The sequence below is a fragment of the Spodoptera frugiperda genome, chromosome 30 (genome assembly GCF_023101765.2).
Source record: "Spodoptera frugiperda isolate SF20-4 chromosome 30, AGI-APGP_CSIRO_Sfru_2.0, whole genome shotgun sequence".
Taxonomy (NCBI): Eukaryota; Metazoa; Arthropoda; class Insecta; order Lepidoptera; family Noctuidae; genus Spodoptera; species Spodoptera frugiperda.
This window is the reverse complement of record NC_064241.1, coordinates 422,289-438,460: the sequence shown is the minus strand read 5'-3', so window position 1 is coordinate 438,460 and position 16,172 is coordinate 422,289. Positions and strand designations below refer to the sequence as shown.

The following is a 16,172-nucleotide window of genomic DNA, read 5'->3' as shown; positions in this document are numbered from 1 at the left end:
TGAAGCGTCAGCCCTACTTTTGTCAAGGTTTCTCATTATTCGGAGCATTACGTGAACGTATACTGAATTATTGTCCTGTCGAAACAAAATTTAAAAATGTCGATCTGGTTGGATTTTGTATGCACGAGGTTCAAATCCGATTTCAAAGCAATCTGAACTATTTAAAATTATTGGTAGTAACTAGAAGTCGTTAATTATGCAACCCGGTAGACATGTTGTTTTTGTGTAAACAATTTATGGCGGAGTACTTCTAAGTACACAACATGACGCCTTTCCTATAATGTTGTAAAATTCTTTATTGTTACATCATCAGTTTTATTTCCGAGTAGTTTTATAGTTCCTATTAGTTATTAGTTAATCTTTGGTTTTGAGGTCATAACTGTCAATTATATGATTATTGGTAGTCGAGGTCGGTACGGGTATGACGCCTGTTTGTTTTAGATGATGACCTTAGATAAAATTATAGGTATACTGTTGTTTGTTCTTGTTTATTATACTTACCTACTTTATGATGATCGATATTTTTATGGAGCCGGCTCTTGGTCTAGAATTGTTAATGAAATTCTTATTAAATTTAAAAAGTTTTTTCGGCTAACATTGCAATTGGCAAGAAATGTAATCTAACTAAAAGTTATGGTTTTTTATCCATTAAAATTAATTAATTAGAACAACTTTATCCTGGCATGTATTATGTCAACCGCCAACCAAATTCTTTACTTATTTCTATTTCCACTATGCGTTTGTGTTAATATAATATTTTTTTAAATAAATAATCTACTTCATATTTAAATCCAAACACGCTATTTATCTCTGACACAAAAATATCTAAATCTGGAAAATATTTGAAAAACCCAGACGAGCTCCAATTACCATATTCCAGCTCCGAGTCCTGTTTTTATCCGTTAGCCAATTAATCTATCAGACGCTTAACTGCCTTCCACTCGGCTGGGTTTACATCTTCCGCGCGATATCCTCCGCCGTTGCCAGGCATCGCTCTATCGTCTATTTTTGACGGTAATATCCCATCTTGATTGTACTAGTCTACTTTATGGGATCGATGCATTGATTAGATCTTTTTAATGTTCCGGGTCCATAAAAGCACTGTTTTTGAAACGTTTTAATTAAAGTATATGAAAAAGATAGAGAGATTGTTATGCAAGACTTATTTTGACGTCTTGTCCTAATTTGTTTTTTTATAAGATCGTGTTCTAATGGTTCTTTTTTCTTTGTTACAGATTTCTGGCCATTTGGTGGCCCTTGAAATGCCAGATCACCAAGCGGCGAGCGAGGATGATGATTGTCTTCATCTGGATCTTCGCCATCAGCGTCACCACCCCCTGGGTCTTCTTCTTTGACTTAGTGGTGGTCTTCGACGAGAGCCCACATGTCCGGCTATGCCTTGACGTCTGGCCAAACCCCATCAGTGAAGTCCTCTATTTCGTGATCGGAAACCTCATCTTCTGCTACATACTCCCCATGGTTCTCATTACCATGTGCTACATTCTCATATGGATCAAAGTTTGGAGGAGATCGATCCCCACTGACACCCAAGATGCTCAGATGGAAAGGATGCAGCAGAAATCTAAAGTCAAAGTTGTGAAGATGTTAGTCGCTGTCGTCATACTTTTCGTCTTGTCCTGGTTCCCACTGTACCTGATCTTTGCAAGGATTAAGCTCGGAGGACCAATCCAAAAATGGGAAGAAGAAATGTTCCCAGTCGTAACACCTCTAGCCCAATGGCTAGGTGCCTCAAACTCTTGCATAAATCCAATATTATATGCATTCTTCAACAAGAAGTACAGAAAGGGTTTCGTGGCGATCATTAAGAGTAGGAAATGCTGTGGAAGGCTGCGTTACTACGAGACCATTGCTCTGCAATCATCGAGTACTTCCACGAGGAAGTCCTGGCATTACAACAATAACAACCATCCGTCAATCACTCGGCGGTCGCCCCCCGTCGACAAGAACGCAGTGTCGTTCATCTTCAACCACACGGGAGTGTAAGAGGTCGTGAGGTGCGCTTTGGATTTCGAATTAGAGCCATGGTCGGCTTTGCGTCGGGCACTCGGGCCGTGGGCGGCCGCAGCTAGCGACGCGTCTCAGCATATCGACACATACGACATTTTCTATTGTACGTTTTAATTTCAACAGTTTGGTGTTGTCTTGTGCGAGAACAGTTAATGACTTTCGAACTAGCATAGAGTACTTAAGTGAACATAATCAGTGTTTTAATAATGCTAGTAGTTGTAACTTGTAACTTTTATACGTAAGTCGGTTAAATGTTTTAAGGAGATTTTATTTTTACACTGATCGTAATAATATTAGGAGCGTATGGAAACGCACATCGAGCACAAAAATGTAAATCGAGTTTTATATTTTTTCTTAATATATCTTATATACTTATTATATTGTATTATATTCATGTATTTCAGTTACATGATTTTAATCCAGTACAAATATTTACGCTTTGCTTTTATGTATGGAATGGTTTTTACTTTACTTATTTCCTAAATTGAATAATTCCATATCTCTTTTGACGTTGTATACATACATACATTACATACGGGTAAATTATTAAAATTTTGTACAAAAATATGAAAAAGAAAATACAAAATGATAAACATTGAAACAAAATACTCTATTGACAGTACAAAAATAATTGTGTAACACTTGGTAGGAAATAAGCTTTTAATATTTTCAAAACAGTTTTTCATACTTTCTGTTTTTGCATTTTATTTTTACTACAATTGGATAAAATATCGTTTATTTCTTATTTAACGATTATATTTATCTATACAAAATGTCAGTAAACCAATGAAATACCTATGTTAGATAGAATTTATTTAACACAAACGATTACTAGAGAATTTAGAAAATGCGCTATATATAAATAGAATTAAAGTAGTTATTGCGGTGGCAATAAGTTTGTTAAAGCTCGTTAAAAGTGTGACTAGTTTCTTGGAGAAATATTTAAAGTTGTTGATAAAGTATTGGAATTTTTGAAATGGACATGTTTTCACATACAAAAACATATTATATTTGAACATTCCTTAGTTACCTCAGTCATTTTCTTTAGATCTAGATGATTTCAATAGCAAAACAAAATTGGTTGATGTAAAAATTTTTTCTTAATTTTTTTAGTTGACAATTTTGATATTCAAAATGTCAGTTGATCTAATTCTGACATGTCCATGTCAAAACGTATGACGACGAGCTTCGTAAGTAAGTCTTTATAGTAAGGAGACCTAGGTCTCAAGTTAATTATAACCTTCGTATATAACGAGTCTGCGCTAAGCACAGGCTATTAGCCGCTTATAATGCACAAAAAGATATATTAATAACGATAACATAATGTAATAACGATATAACTATTGTATATTTTTAAACTAATATACTATTACGAGGTGGGAAATAAAAATATTTTCGATATTATTAGGTTAGTTTATACTGTAGATATTGAAATAAACGTCAACTTTTGCATGTTGTTACATAGTTTTTGTTTTAAATTATAGTGATTCTTGATTTATTTGTCAAAAATGCCCTGTTTATTTTGTAGAAAATATTTATTTTTAATTAAATGATAAAACATAATTATTATGTTGTGTTTTATTATTTAATTAAATAATTTCGTTGTTTTTTAAATAAATTATTGTATTTTTATTTCTCACAAACATTCGTCGTTATAATTGTAATAGTCATATACAAGGTGTAACAAAATACCCATATACATCAAGAAGCACTGAAGAATACAGGTTTAATAGAATCTCTACACAAAGTTTCAGCCTAAAATTCGTTTAAAAAAAATTGGTACCAAATTCTTGATGTCGTATGATTCTTGATTTTAAATCATACAAACGTGTCACAACACTACAGGGGTCGAGACATTTCTTCTGTAAATCTGATCGCCTAGTACCTATCTACCTAATTTTGATTCGCGCGGCGACGGTGCGTGCGTAATTTACATTAGACGCTTTGTTTGCCTAGTACCTGTACGCTAAAACTTGCCTAAACATTAAAATGAAATAGCTAAAATTTGCCTAAACATTAAAATGAAAAATTTATTTAACTTACATTTTTAAAGATATGGTTCGATGTGACTACCGTGATAGTGAATACACAACACACTTTTGCTTGCTTGTAAAACAAATCTCAATCACAATCACAACAATATCAAACACCTTCTGAATGCTACGTTAAATATTCTCTCTTACAAACACTGTTACAATACCAACGAAAGATAATTCAACTCCACATTAAAGAAATTGATAATATTTTTTCGTAAAACTAAAATTCTAATATTTTTCCGAAATACTGAGATGACTGAAACGTTCATGATGACAATATTATGTCAACCCTGACAACTAGGGCTGGCTATCTGAGATCTTCTTCCCGCGAACCAAAAAGGTTGATACCTATTTTAAATCGGTTCACATTATTATTGAATCGGTAATGTAAATTAGATGAGGAATGATATTTCTATGTATTACACTGTAAAGAAATGCATTGAATAGTAGCCAATTAAAATACAACATGCGTGTTTTATCTATTAATTTAATCAAATACGTATTTTAAAAATAAACGTCGAATTTAACTACAGGCTCTTATTAGCCCTGAAAAAGTTAACAACTTAGCCTTAGTTTACAAGTAACTAATGTAGTTACAAATAATATTTGATTTTTACAGTGTCCTTTTAACTATTATGAAATACATCGAACCAAGAACGATAAATCGTATTTTCTTTAAATCGGTTTCTTTCGGAGTGAGTCCCCCATCCTCAATGACAATTCCTATGTACAGAGAGAGAGAGAGACATCCAAAGAGAGTAGCCAACAGACGATGACAACATTTCCATCTCTCTCACATAATACACTCAAGCAACGCGTGCGACTGGGAAACAAGATTTTATCGTATTTAATATGAAATTAGGGATCTGTGAGTGCGCAACCGTTTTCCAATTTATGTAATGACAATTCTCGTTTCTTATGGATTCCTAGTACTTTTGCATGTTAACTAAACTAAACTGCTGAGTTTTTCGTGAAATTTTGTCTATCTATCTGTAAATTCTGTCGATAATTTAATTAAAATGAAGAACGGAACCCCCTGTGAGTTTATTTGTACTAGGAGACACATAATTTGCTTAGAATTGATGTTTAGGGTTCAAATATTACGATATGAAATCCTTTTTCGTAGCGTCTTCAATTATTTTAATAACAATTCTCGTTTCTTATGGATTCCTAGTATTTTTACATGTTTTTCTCATTAAGACTAAGCTAATTTGCTGAGTTTTTTTTTAATTCTGTCAATCTCTCTAAACGCCTCCAAGTAAAAACGTTTATTAAAAAAATATTCAAGAACGGAACCCCCTGGGAGTTTTTTGTACTAGGACACACATAACTTGCATAGAATTGATATTTAGGGTTCAGTTGAACACAATATTATGATATGAAACCCTTTTTCGTAACGTCTTCAATGTATGTAATAACAATTCTCGTTTCTTATGGGTTCCTGGTACTTTTGCATGTTTTTCTCATTAAGACTAGGTAAAGGTAGGTAAGAGTAAGGTAGGTAGGTAGGTAGGTAGGTAGGTAGGTACCCACAACAGAGAGATAGGAGACAGAGATTGACAGAAGTTCACGAAAAGCTCAGCAAGTTAGTTTAGTCTTAATGAGAAAAACATGCAAAGGTAGATTACTTCACTCATTTGTTTGAGACCATCTTATCCAAGTAAAACAAAAAAAAATGGTATCTCTTTGTATCACGTAAAGACCAGATATTCTTTGTTTTTCATGAAAACCTTTCTTCTTAAAACAATTTTTACGAAAAAAAAAAAATGTTACGAAAAATAAATATCCGGAACCCTTTTTTCATTTATTCGTAGAAATACCAGGAGTAAGGGTTTTGATTTTATTTAAGTACATTGAGTGCACTTGCACTGACACCGATCAGCTGATTTCTTGCAAGTGATGTAATGATTTCATTTCCAAATGTAGGATTTCATGTATCTTATGTATTGGAAAAATTCATAACTTCGTTCCATGCAAACATGAGTTTAAAAAACCCTTCCCGTATAGTTTGTTATGTTATCTAGAAACCGTGCACTTGATGTGTATACCCCCTTTTTGTTACACGTTGTATAATAATAATTGCATTATATCCTAACGTAACATTGTTTTACCTCCTAGATGTTTTCAATAACAGCACATTTTCATAGACGATATTTAGAAGTAATGTTTTATTTTTAACAAAACGAAAAAAAAATATAAAAAATATTTTTCTACTAAATAATGAATAACTTTTGACAACAGAGAGTGGTCACAAATAGTGAGTAAGGATATTTCTTGTGCAGTTTCCTCTTACTTCAGTTTTTCGTGTTTTGTTTTATTTTTCCTGCACTGCAGTGTATTTGTAGGCATTTCTTTGTTCGTGTAGGATATCAATGACAAAGTCGAAGCTTGCAAGACTGATTGCTGGTAACTCCTTCAAAAGGACAATTCGTGTGATAGAAAAATGGATTTTGAATTCGACTATTTTTGTAATTTAAGCTTAACCCTAGCTTATTGGTCTGTTTGTTTTCATTTTCTGTACTTTAAAAGCTTTCTATTGTGTGTCGTTATATCCATTTTTGTGTCGTCTTGAGATCTTTTGAAGATTATTTTGAGTGCAATACTAATAAATATGAAAACGAATAAAAAGGAATTTAAGGCAATATGTAGTGAGGGTAGAAACATGCTGAGCATGTCATCTTGAGTAAGTACTTGAGAATGATAAAATGATAAATGTTACAGTCGTGCGGGGAGTGCGGCTGCGGGCAGTCGGCTCCGTGGCATGGTAACTATTTATATAAAAAATGTCATACAAATCGGTCCAGTAGTTTAAGATGACATACTCGTATAAGCAGTTTTTTACTCAAAGTGGCCCACAACAAGTAAACATTTTGATGTGACTTTATTTCATTTGTCATTTTGTGTTTGAAATGTGGGCTTGCAACTATTTATACATCACACAGAACTATTTGTATGGAGATTGTAATCATTATATACCTAACATTATTAATAATCACATTTTCACGCATTTAATATTGGTATTAAATAAATATCTACCATCATTGTGAACTCTTTAACTGAGGCTTAATAAACTCGTAGGAAACAAATGCTAATGATTTATATTTCTTGTAATTTGTACCAGAGTGTGTGGAAAGTTTGGGAGATTATAATAATATTAAACAATAACATAGCACAAAATATTAATACAATTGCTTTGACATCGCTGTAGACAAGTCAACATCTTCAGCTTACACTTAGCTTAATCTAGTTCGCACAGAAACATTGGGACTTTGCGAATTTTTACTAAGCCTCAGATAAATTCGCGTGTTATACCTATAAACGTAATTACTCCAATAATATACCTAACATATACCACGTACTCGTATAACTACTATATTAATAAATAGTTTTATACTAATAAATGTCTACTACGAATGTTATTTTATAATAACGATTGATCTATAATTATATTATACATAATTATATAATTATACTATATTTATATACAAATAATTGGTAAAACGTAATTCTATGTAAATAAATTGAATTAGAACAATAAATATTGTATTATTGTGATTAAACTATTGTTTATTATGTTTGTATATTAGAAGCGTTTCTGTATAATATCGCTGTTGTTCAGTTGCCGTGTTTGGTGTTAGATATAGTGTTTAATATAATAATTATTATGTGTAATAATAATAATGTGAGACCTGATTTAGACATTAAATTATTGAATTCATATAACTAAATAATTCTTCTTGTAATCTTAACCTGTTTGATGTTATGACAAATTGTAATAGTTATTTCATTAAAATGGTTTAATGATGTAGTATATATAGTATAAACGCTTGTAGTATAGCCGTTTACTAGAATTTGTAAATGTATAAATTATACTGTACATTTATGTATAAATAGAGGTTTGATGTTTTAAGCAATGTTAGGTGATTTTTAGAAATTTAGTAAGCTTTTTTAGTGGACACTGCTAATTTTACTATGAGACATATAAAAGGTAACAACATCTTGATACAAGTAAGTTAAAAAAATACGTAACAAAAAGAATGTCCATAATTGAATTAGCAGGTTAAATATATTTCGATCAACACAAGATTCCTATATATTGTAACAGAAGCAATTTTTGACATATGAAACTTTGACTATATTCCGTACAATTTACCAACATATCAATGAAGTAACCTCCCAGTTTGTCGTCGTCGGTTAATATACGATACGTACGAGTTTTATAAGAACAGAATACTTTCATAATGGTTTTGTCATTTTTCTATTTAGGATGAAAGCGTTCTACTTAGGGAGTTCCCTTTCGAGTGAAGAAGTCCGGAGTCTGCTATGATTAGTAACAATTTGTTATATGTAGTCTAGATTTATTTCTCGACTAGTTTTCTTATCTGACAAATTGGCCCATTTTGGTACTTAGGTAGCTCATAAATCAGTTATTCGTAGATCGTATGAACCCGAGGTATTTGGTTAGTGATTTTGTCAGATACTCATATGTTTTGTCATATTTAGTTTAACTCCTGTATCCATTCGTGAAAGTAGAAACAGCTCCTGAAATAATTAAACAACTTTTAAATATAAAATGCTCTAATAATTTATTAGCAAAATTGTATTTTTATTATTTTTTAATTACTATTGTAGTAGTAGATCTTCCTTTGTTATCGTAGTGGTAAATAATTTGTTTTGTTTTAGTCAAATTAATTATAATTATATTTATCAGGGTTATATTAGATGAAATTAGTGTTTCTGTAGCAAATTAATTCGTCAATTGTTTCTTGTAATATTACGCATTCGATTTTGGTTAATTACTTTTAAAATAGAATTAGTTTTAAATGCACAAACTAGATTTTAGTTAAGTTTTAAATTATATATTATTTTAAAATAATAATTATTATTTAAGTAGTAACTTTATTTATGTGCCTATTATTATCGAGATTTTATTATTATTTTAGAGTTTAGTCAGTTACTAGAAGAGATTATGTTTAGTTTTATATATTTATGCAGGTTTTTGCTATTAGTGTTATTTAAAACGTTGCAAAGAGTGTTTTAGCCGTGGCGTACCTAAATAGTTGTTTTCGCAGTTACAGCTGTAGGTAACAATTCATATTGGATTAATATTAACCTAACATGCAAACACTATTGTATGTCAAATAAATAAAATGTGAAAAATATTTTACTATTGTTTCATTCTACCACCCAATATCATACCTTATTTTTTTCATGATGAAAGAGACGGCTAGGCTGCCTTATACAATGTGATAGGGGTGAGACTTCTAACCCGTTAAGGCTGAGTTCTACATCTAATTTTATCGACAAAAGTCGGGGGTCGAATCGGTCGAATCCCCTCCCCTAAAAGTTATGGCTATTTTAATATTTTTTTTACTTTTTTTGATATCAAAGGTTGTATGCGTCGTAGAAACAAAAAAAAACTACAAACGGTAGCTAATAACCTTGGCTAACTAATTCATTACTTTTTTCATATGTTTGATAATGTTTTGGTGAGAAAAAAAATCATTTGTGAATTATTTTTACCGAAAATATCACTGATTTTCAATATTTTCAATTAGGGGTTCAACCCCCCCATATTATTTTTTTTGTCGATAAAATTAGATGTAGTACTCAGCCTTAACGGGTTAGAAGTCCCAGACCTATCACATTGTATACCAGTTATGATATTTACTCTATACTATGTATATAGCGTTAATCTAACTATTAAACTACCCAAGTATGAACACCTATATACTTATTGGGTACATTCGTATGACATATTTAGACTTCAAGAAAGACTTTGAAAAAGGCCGGCAACGCACCTGTGACTCCTCTGGTGTTGCAGGTGTCCATGGGCGGCGCTGATCGCTTACCATCTGGGGACTCGTTTGCTTCGTATTCCATAAAAAAAAATTGCGTTCGTTTCGTAATTATATCAATATTTGAATAATATCTATACAGCAAAGTGTATAGAGACTCATTGCTATAATATTAATAACCGTAGTTTCCTTAAGTAAAAACATTAGCAATATGACGTTACGCGTATATAAGCTAAAGATGGCCGCTAGCCTATCAAGAATTTGAATAGAATATAATTCAGTATCAACTTAAGCCGATATTATAAGAAAAATTAACTACAGTATTAGCAATAAGTCCAATTTGGAATATCTATCATAGGAGTGGCTTAATACGATGACGGAAAACTGCTTATTTAGCTTATCAGTATTATTACGTTACGTATATTAATACCAATAAGAAACTACATACTATTGTATCAAATCATCATAAATATCAATATAATCTACTATTTCGATGACCAAGGATGATACGTAAGACGCCTGATGAGAATATCTTTTATGACATTCATACAACTCTTGTATAAAGACTAGCTTATTGCCAGGCACTAGTCATATTTCCAAATTGCTTGGAGTTGTTAGGTACTTTTGAAATTGAAATATTCTTATAAGGAATAATACACCAATATTGGACTCGCCACTTAAACAATTTACCTTATAATTATGTAAACGTACATTATACATATAAATGATTTTATTTGAAAAAAACAATAAGGTACTAGCTAGGTAAGTACTAGCTTCTGCCAGTGGCGTCACTCGCATTCTCATGGAATAAAAAGTACTACCACAATCTAGCCCTGTTCTAAATTATTCTGTTCTTCATTCCGCCATTTTGATGTGATTTAGTAATAAATATACCCACGAATTTACAAACTTTCGTATTTATAATATTAGTAATGAAAATTTTTCATTAAAAACACGAAGACTCCAGCCAAATCTGCGACAGGATCTCAAATTATAAGTAGGTACATAAATATCATTCTTAGGGCAACAGTCTTGACACTTAATTCAAGCTCTAGACTTGACAATAGACATTTTATTTGATGCTCTTGACAGGCTGTTTGCCTTTAAAATATATCTAGGCGCTCGCCAAAAATTATCTAAATTTAATTATTTATGTTTGCTTAAATAATTCATTTTTAAAAGATTTATATTTGAATAATTATTTGCCTCTTAATTATTAATATTGAATAATTAGAATCACTAATGAATATATGATTAATGGTCAGTTAAGAATTACTATTTGCTGCCACTGAGCTATTTAGGATTAATTAATCTTGCTCAATGACACAATGAAGTTTCTAATTATTTATTTATTAAGCTGACCCTCCTTAAAATTGCACACTTCAAATAACAATTGCCATTTTGAAACTATTATACAAGAACCATTACTTATATAGTTGCGTTAGTTTATTAAATTAAGAGGCATTTTACAAGTCAAGTTTACATATAGTAAGTACCTAATCTACTTAATTACAAAAAATGTAATCTAAAATTTTCTTTCTTTTTTGAGCTAATTTGATAAAGTTTTCTTAAAATGGAAAAAGACATTTTACTTACATTCATTACGGTTGAAAATTAAATACAGGTTTAGGATCTAACACGCTTTACTTGTGATATTGACTTTACCATTTTATTTAAAACAATTATATTTTTGCAGCGCTCAATATTTCGCGCCACGCCACATTGTTACCAACACAATCCTAATAAAAAAAGGATAAAGAATCATAAACCATAACCCATACACAATTATAAGTAAGTATTTAAATCTTACTTTTAGAAATATATTAATTTATAAAAAAAATATCACAATTAGTGATACCTAACTATAATTATGTGAATATTTTATAGGTTTATTAACATAATTATGATTAGCTTACACAATACATACCTAGGTACGTAAGTACAGGTACTTTCTTCTAAAATCTCAGTGACTAACACCCCAGCAGTTCAGTGAACGACCAGAAATAGTTGTGTAGCAGTCTGGAGAGTTCCATCATGGTGATTGAAACGATCCTTCACTCCGTGGCCAATTGTGAGCTGAATGGACCCCGACACTGATTTGAAGTCGGCCCAGACGGATTAGTTTTTAATAACGTCTTTCAAAGAGTGCGTTGACATCATTAGGAAATGACCAGATAGGGGAAGGTTCCTTGGTGAGGTATGTAGTTGGGCGGATGTCTGGATGTGAGCTATAAATTGCCTCCTATTTTAAGATTATTAGTATGTATCTAGTTACTTGCTTTATTATGCATTAATGTTTTTAAAGCTCGATAAATCTACTCTTACGTCTAGTACGTAACAGATAATAAAACTAATTACACGAAATATAAATTCGGTCGTGTGGTCGTAAATGCGACTGCCGGGCAAGGGGTTTCGAGTTTGATTCCCAGATATCTAGCTCTTCAGGTTATGTATCACCTACTTTTCGACAGTTATGTTTTGAGTCCCTTATAAAAGTTGACGAGTATTGTAATCATATTATTATGTAAGCTGTCTTTACATATTGTAGGTATAAATTATATGTGAGACGAAATCCTCTAACAATCCTACCACCTCCTTAAGCCTGCGGATAAAAACGAAGAATATTCTCCAACTACACCAACTTAAAAAAATCCATTCGCAAAATGCAACTTAGTCACTGTATCCTTGAAACGAAAGTCTAAAATATAATTTCTTGTACAAAAAGCATTATCCAAACGGTCTAAGCGATCATGAACCAGTGTTTTTGGGTCAGTGGCGCAAGGTCGGGCTCGGTGCAGTAGGCTCCGCTTTTATTTGTCGAGGATACACTGGATCACGTGAATGCGTTTTGTGGATATCCACTACGCTGTTATAAAGCAGACTGTTTATTTACTTTGTTATTGCTTTATTTGTTTCTATCTGAGAGAAAACAGTCAATAGTAAAGTTACAAATTGATATTAAATGCTTATCTCATGAACAGCTTGATAGAATTTGTCCCGTATTCAAATCCATATTTGGGTCTTAAAAAAAAACAAAAATTAGCGTTTGCAGTTTTCGATTTGAAAGCTCGAAACGTTTCGGTCATACCCGAAACCCTTAGTTCGTCCTCGAAAAGAGTCGGGCATTGTCAAAACACTTCAATCATGTTCTACTGTGTTCGAGCTCAGGTTAATCTATAATTGATGTTATAAAGAGGAATTTCACATATTTGAGATTTCGTATGTATGTGTATTTTCACACAAAAACTACTGGACTGATTTAAAAGTTTACTATTTCACGCAAGTGAAACCACGGTCAGAAGCTAGTCAGAAGCTTGTTAATTTTATATACATGATATTTTTTTAAATATCCTGCAAGTAGTATAAATGCCAATATATTAAGCATGTAGTAAAAATGCCAATGGCAGATCATACAAAAATCAAAACACCAATTGCAAGCAAAATAACAACAGCCAACTTTAAGTGAATAAAACGATGAAATTAAATGTAAGTCTCTTCAAATCGTTTTGCGGTTATCCAATAAATTGGACGTGACGATTGATATCCTGTGCCAGCGGCAGCGGTGCCGCCCCAGTGGGGGAGGTCAGGGTTATTCGCTTTATTATTTAATTTCCTTTAACCGATGCATTGCTCTTTCAAATCCACGATAAAGAGCCAACTCTTATTATCCCTCTCTATTGTCACCTTTAATAACCTGATATTCGAAAAAAAAAGATGGTGAGACATTACCCATTTTTCAAATAGATAATTTTACTTTATAACATGTTAATGTAAAAATCTTAATAAGTTTGCTCATAAATTCAGCAGGTGTCCAATAAATAGAGTGCAATATTGATTGTCCTATACGGAGCTGACCCAATACCAGGGTCAAGGTACGCTTCTGAAATATTTACCTTTAAAATAGTATTTACATATGGATCATCTTGGTATAGGTACATAGTGTATTAAAATTAGGTTGATACCCTATACACAGGTTTATTTTGGTTTCTTTTCTGATATTTATTTTTGATACTAACTTTCATGCAAGCCTTTGTTTTTAAACAATCTTGATGATCATTTAAAAGAGTTCCTCAGGGGTGTATCTTAGGACCTATTCTTTTTATTTGAAGAAATTAAATAGGTACATAATCTTCTTTAGCATAATCATATTGAATTTAATAAAAATCTACCTACACAAATAGGTTTTAAAGTTCATTATTATTTTGGCAAATAAATCTGTTGGTGCAATTGATTATCCTGTGCGGCCGCGCCCCAATAAGCGAGGTCAAGGTTCTGCGCCACGCTGAATGCTACAGGCTGATCGCACACGTGAACACTATATTATAAACAAATTGACAAAATAATTAGTACTACGTAATTTTTTTGTTAAATACTAATTAGCTATTAAGTAAGGTTTTGGTGGAAAACAATAAATTCAATCAATACGAGATATTGATCACAGATAAAATACTTTAATGTTCTAAAAGATTCATTACAATGATTCATCTTGTTGATGCAGGTGTATTTATTATTAAAATGGTCATAACTCTGATAAACAGTTTATTTTAAGATTATCATAATTTAAAATCTAAAATATTATCTCACGTTAAGTAAATAATACATAAATTTGATAACGATCTGCATAAAACCTTCTTTGAGTAAAACAATGCATTTTATCCTCGTATCTTGTCGTTTATACAAAAGAAAATTCCAATAATTGTTTGCAGTGTACACGGAATGCAACAGGGACTTGCATCTGGGTGGTGGCCTTGAACTGACGATTTTAGGTCAGGTCGGCCACGGCCGCGCCCGGGACGCGCCGCTTTACATATCTACTCGTATAGCGTGTACACTGTACAGCCGATGTGTGTACTGAAATTGCCAATATGTTTATATTGAACCGAGGGGTGACATTTGCAAAATGTGCTTTATTAAATTTGATTTTGGGATCGATGGTTACAGTATGTTTTGTATCTACTTTTAAATAGTTTTCTTACAGTTTTTCATGCTTGTTTGTAAGCTGAGCTGAGCTTGTTTGTGAGCCTAGTGGTTGTAAGTGTGACCACAGGGCAAGGGTCTCGGGTTCAATTCCCAGGTCGGGAAAAGTGTTTCTGGGCTTTTTTCGGTTTTTCAAAAGTTTCCCAGTAGTAGCACAGAGTCTGGAAATAAGACGGCAGTAGGCTCACCTCCTATTACATCGGACTTAATTGAGAAAAGTGGATGTACGTTGTACAGTGCCATAATGTGCACCTCTGCCTACCCCTTCAGGGATAGAAGGCGTGACGATATATAATATAATAATGAATCACAAGATATATAATCTGTAATTTACGTGGCTGAAGTTGCGATTTTCATACAACATAATAATTTCCAGAACATTTTGTTTCTGTTCACTTAAAATTTTGAAATGATCTGGCTTACAGCCTATTTATTCTTACCCTTAATCAGCATATCACCAAAAGAGAGTTAAATAAAATATGAGGTCCTTAAAAACTAAACAAATAATATTAGAATAAGTTGCCTACGTTGATAATTTGGTACGTGTCTTCTAGAAATAAATAAAATAAAAAACTAAAAAACCCGACTGCGTTTCTTTATAACATGAAAATGAAAAGACCCTAAAACAAGAATACAAGAAAAATTTAAGCAGTCGGGACCCATTCTAAATATTATGAAGACTTAGTGAGGGCACATACGGCTGGCTTTCTAGAATGGGTCCCGACTGCTTAAATTTTTCTTGTATTCTTGTTTTAGGGTCTTTTCATTTTCATGTTATAAAGAAACGCAGTCGGGTTTTTTAGTTTTTTAAATTACCTTTTTTTATTCTATTTTCTTTTAGTTTTATTATTTATTATATTTTGATATATCTAGTGTCACTCTCACAGTAAATACGAATCAAACTACCCCTATCAAGCTAAAATCCATCGAGTCATTCAGGCTAAAGAGTGGGCAATATTCGAATTTGGCGCCAAAGATCCACCATTTTGATTTTAATATTATTTTGATATATCCAGTGTCACTCTCACAGTAAATACGAATCTAACGACACCTTTCAAGCCAAAATCCATCGAGTCGTTCAGGCTAGAGAGTGACCAATATTCGAATTTGGCGCCAAAAATCCGCCATTTTGTTTTTTTAAACATTTTAATATATCCAGTGTCACTCTCACAGTAAATACGAATCTAACGACACCTCTCAAGTCAAAATCCATCAAGCCGTTTAGGCTGCAGAGCGTGCCAAACAATTATACATACATACATACATACATACATACATACATACATACACTCGAAAAACATAACCCTCCTTCTGGCGCAGTCGGGTAAAAAGT

The 16,172-nt window shown here is 32.3% G+C and overlaps 1 protein-coding gene across 1 annotated transcript in view; it reads left to right on the top strand.

The window, feature by feature from the left end:
- Window positions 1–9,226, top strand: part of LOC118269799 (neuropeptide SIFamide receptor) — a 138,789-nt gene extending 129,563 nt beyond the window's left edge. Inside the window, exon 3 of the mRNA XM_035585114.2 lies at window positions 1,236–9,226. Coding sequence (XP_035441007.1) covers window positions 1,236–2,004 — 769 coding nt within the window. The 3' untranslated portion in view covers window positions 2,005–9,226. The remainder of the gene's footprint in view (window positions 1–1,235) is intronic.
- The last annotated feature ends 6,946 nt before the right edge of the window (window positions 9,227–16,172 follow it).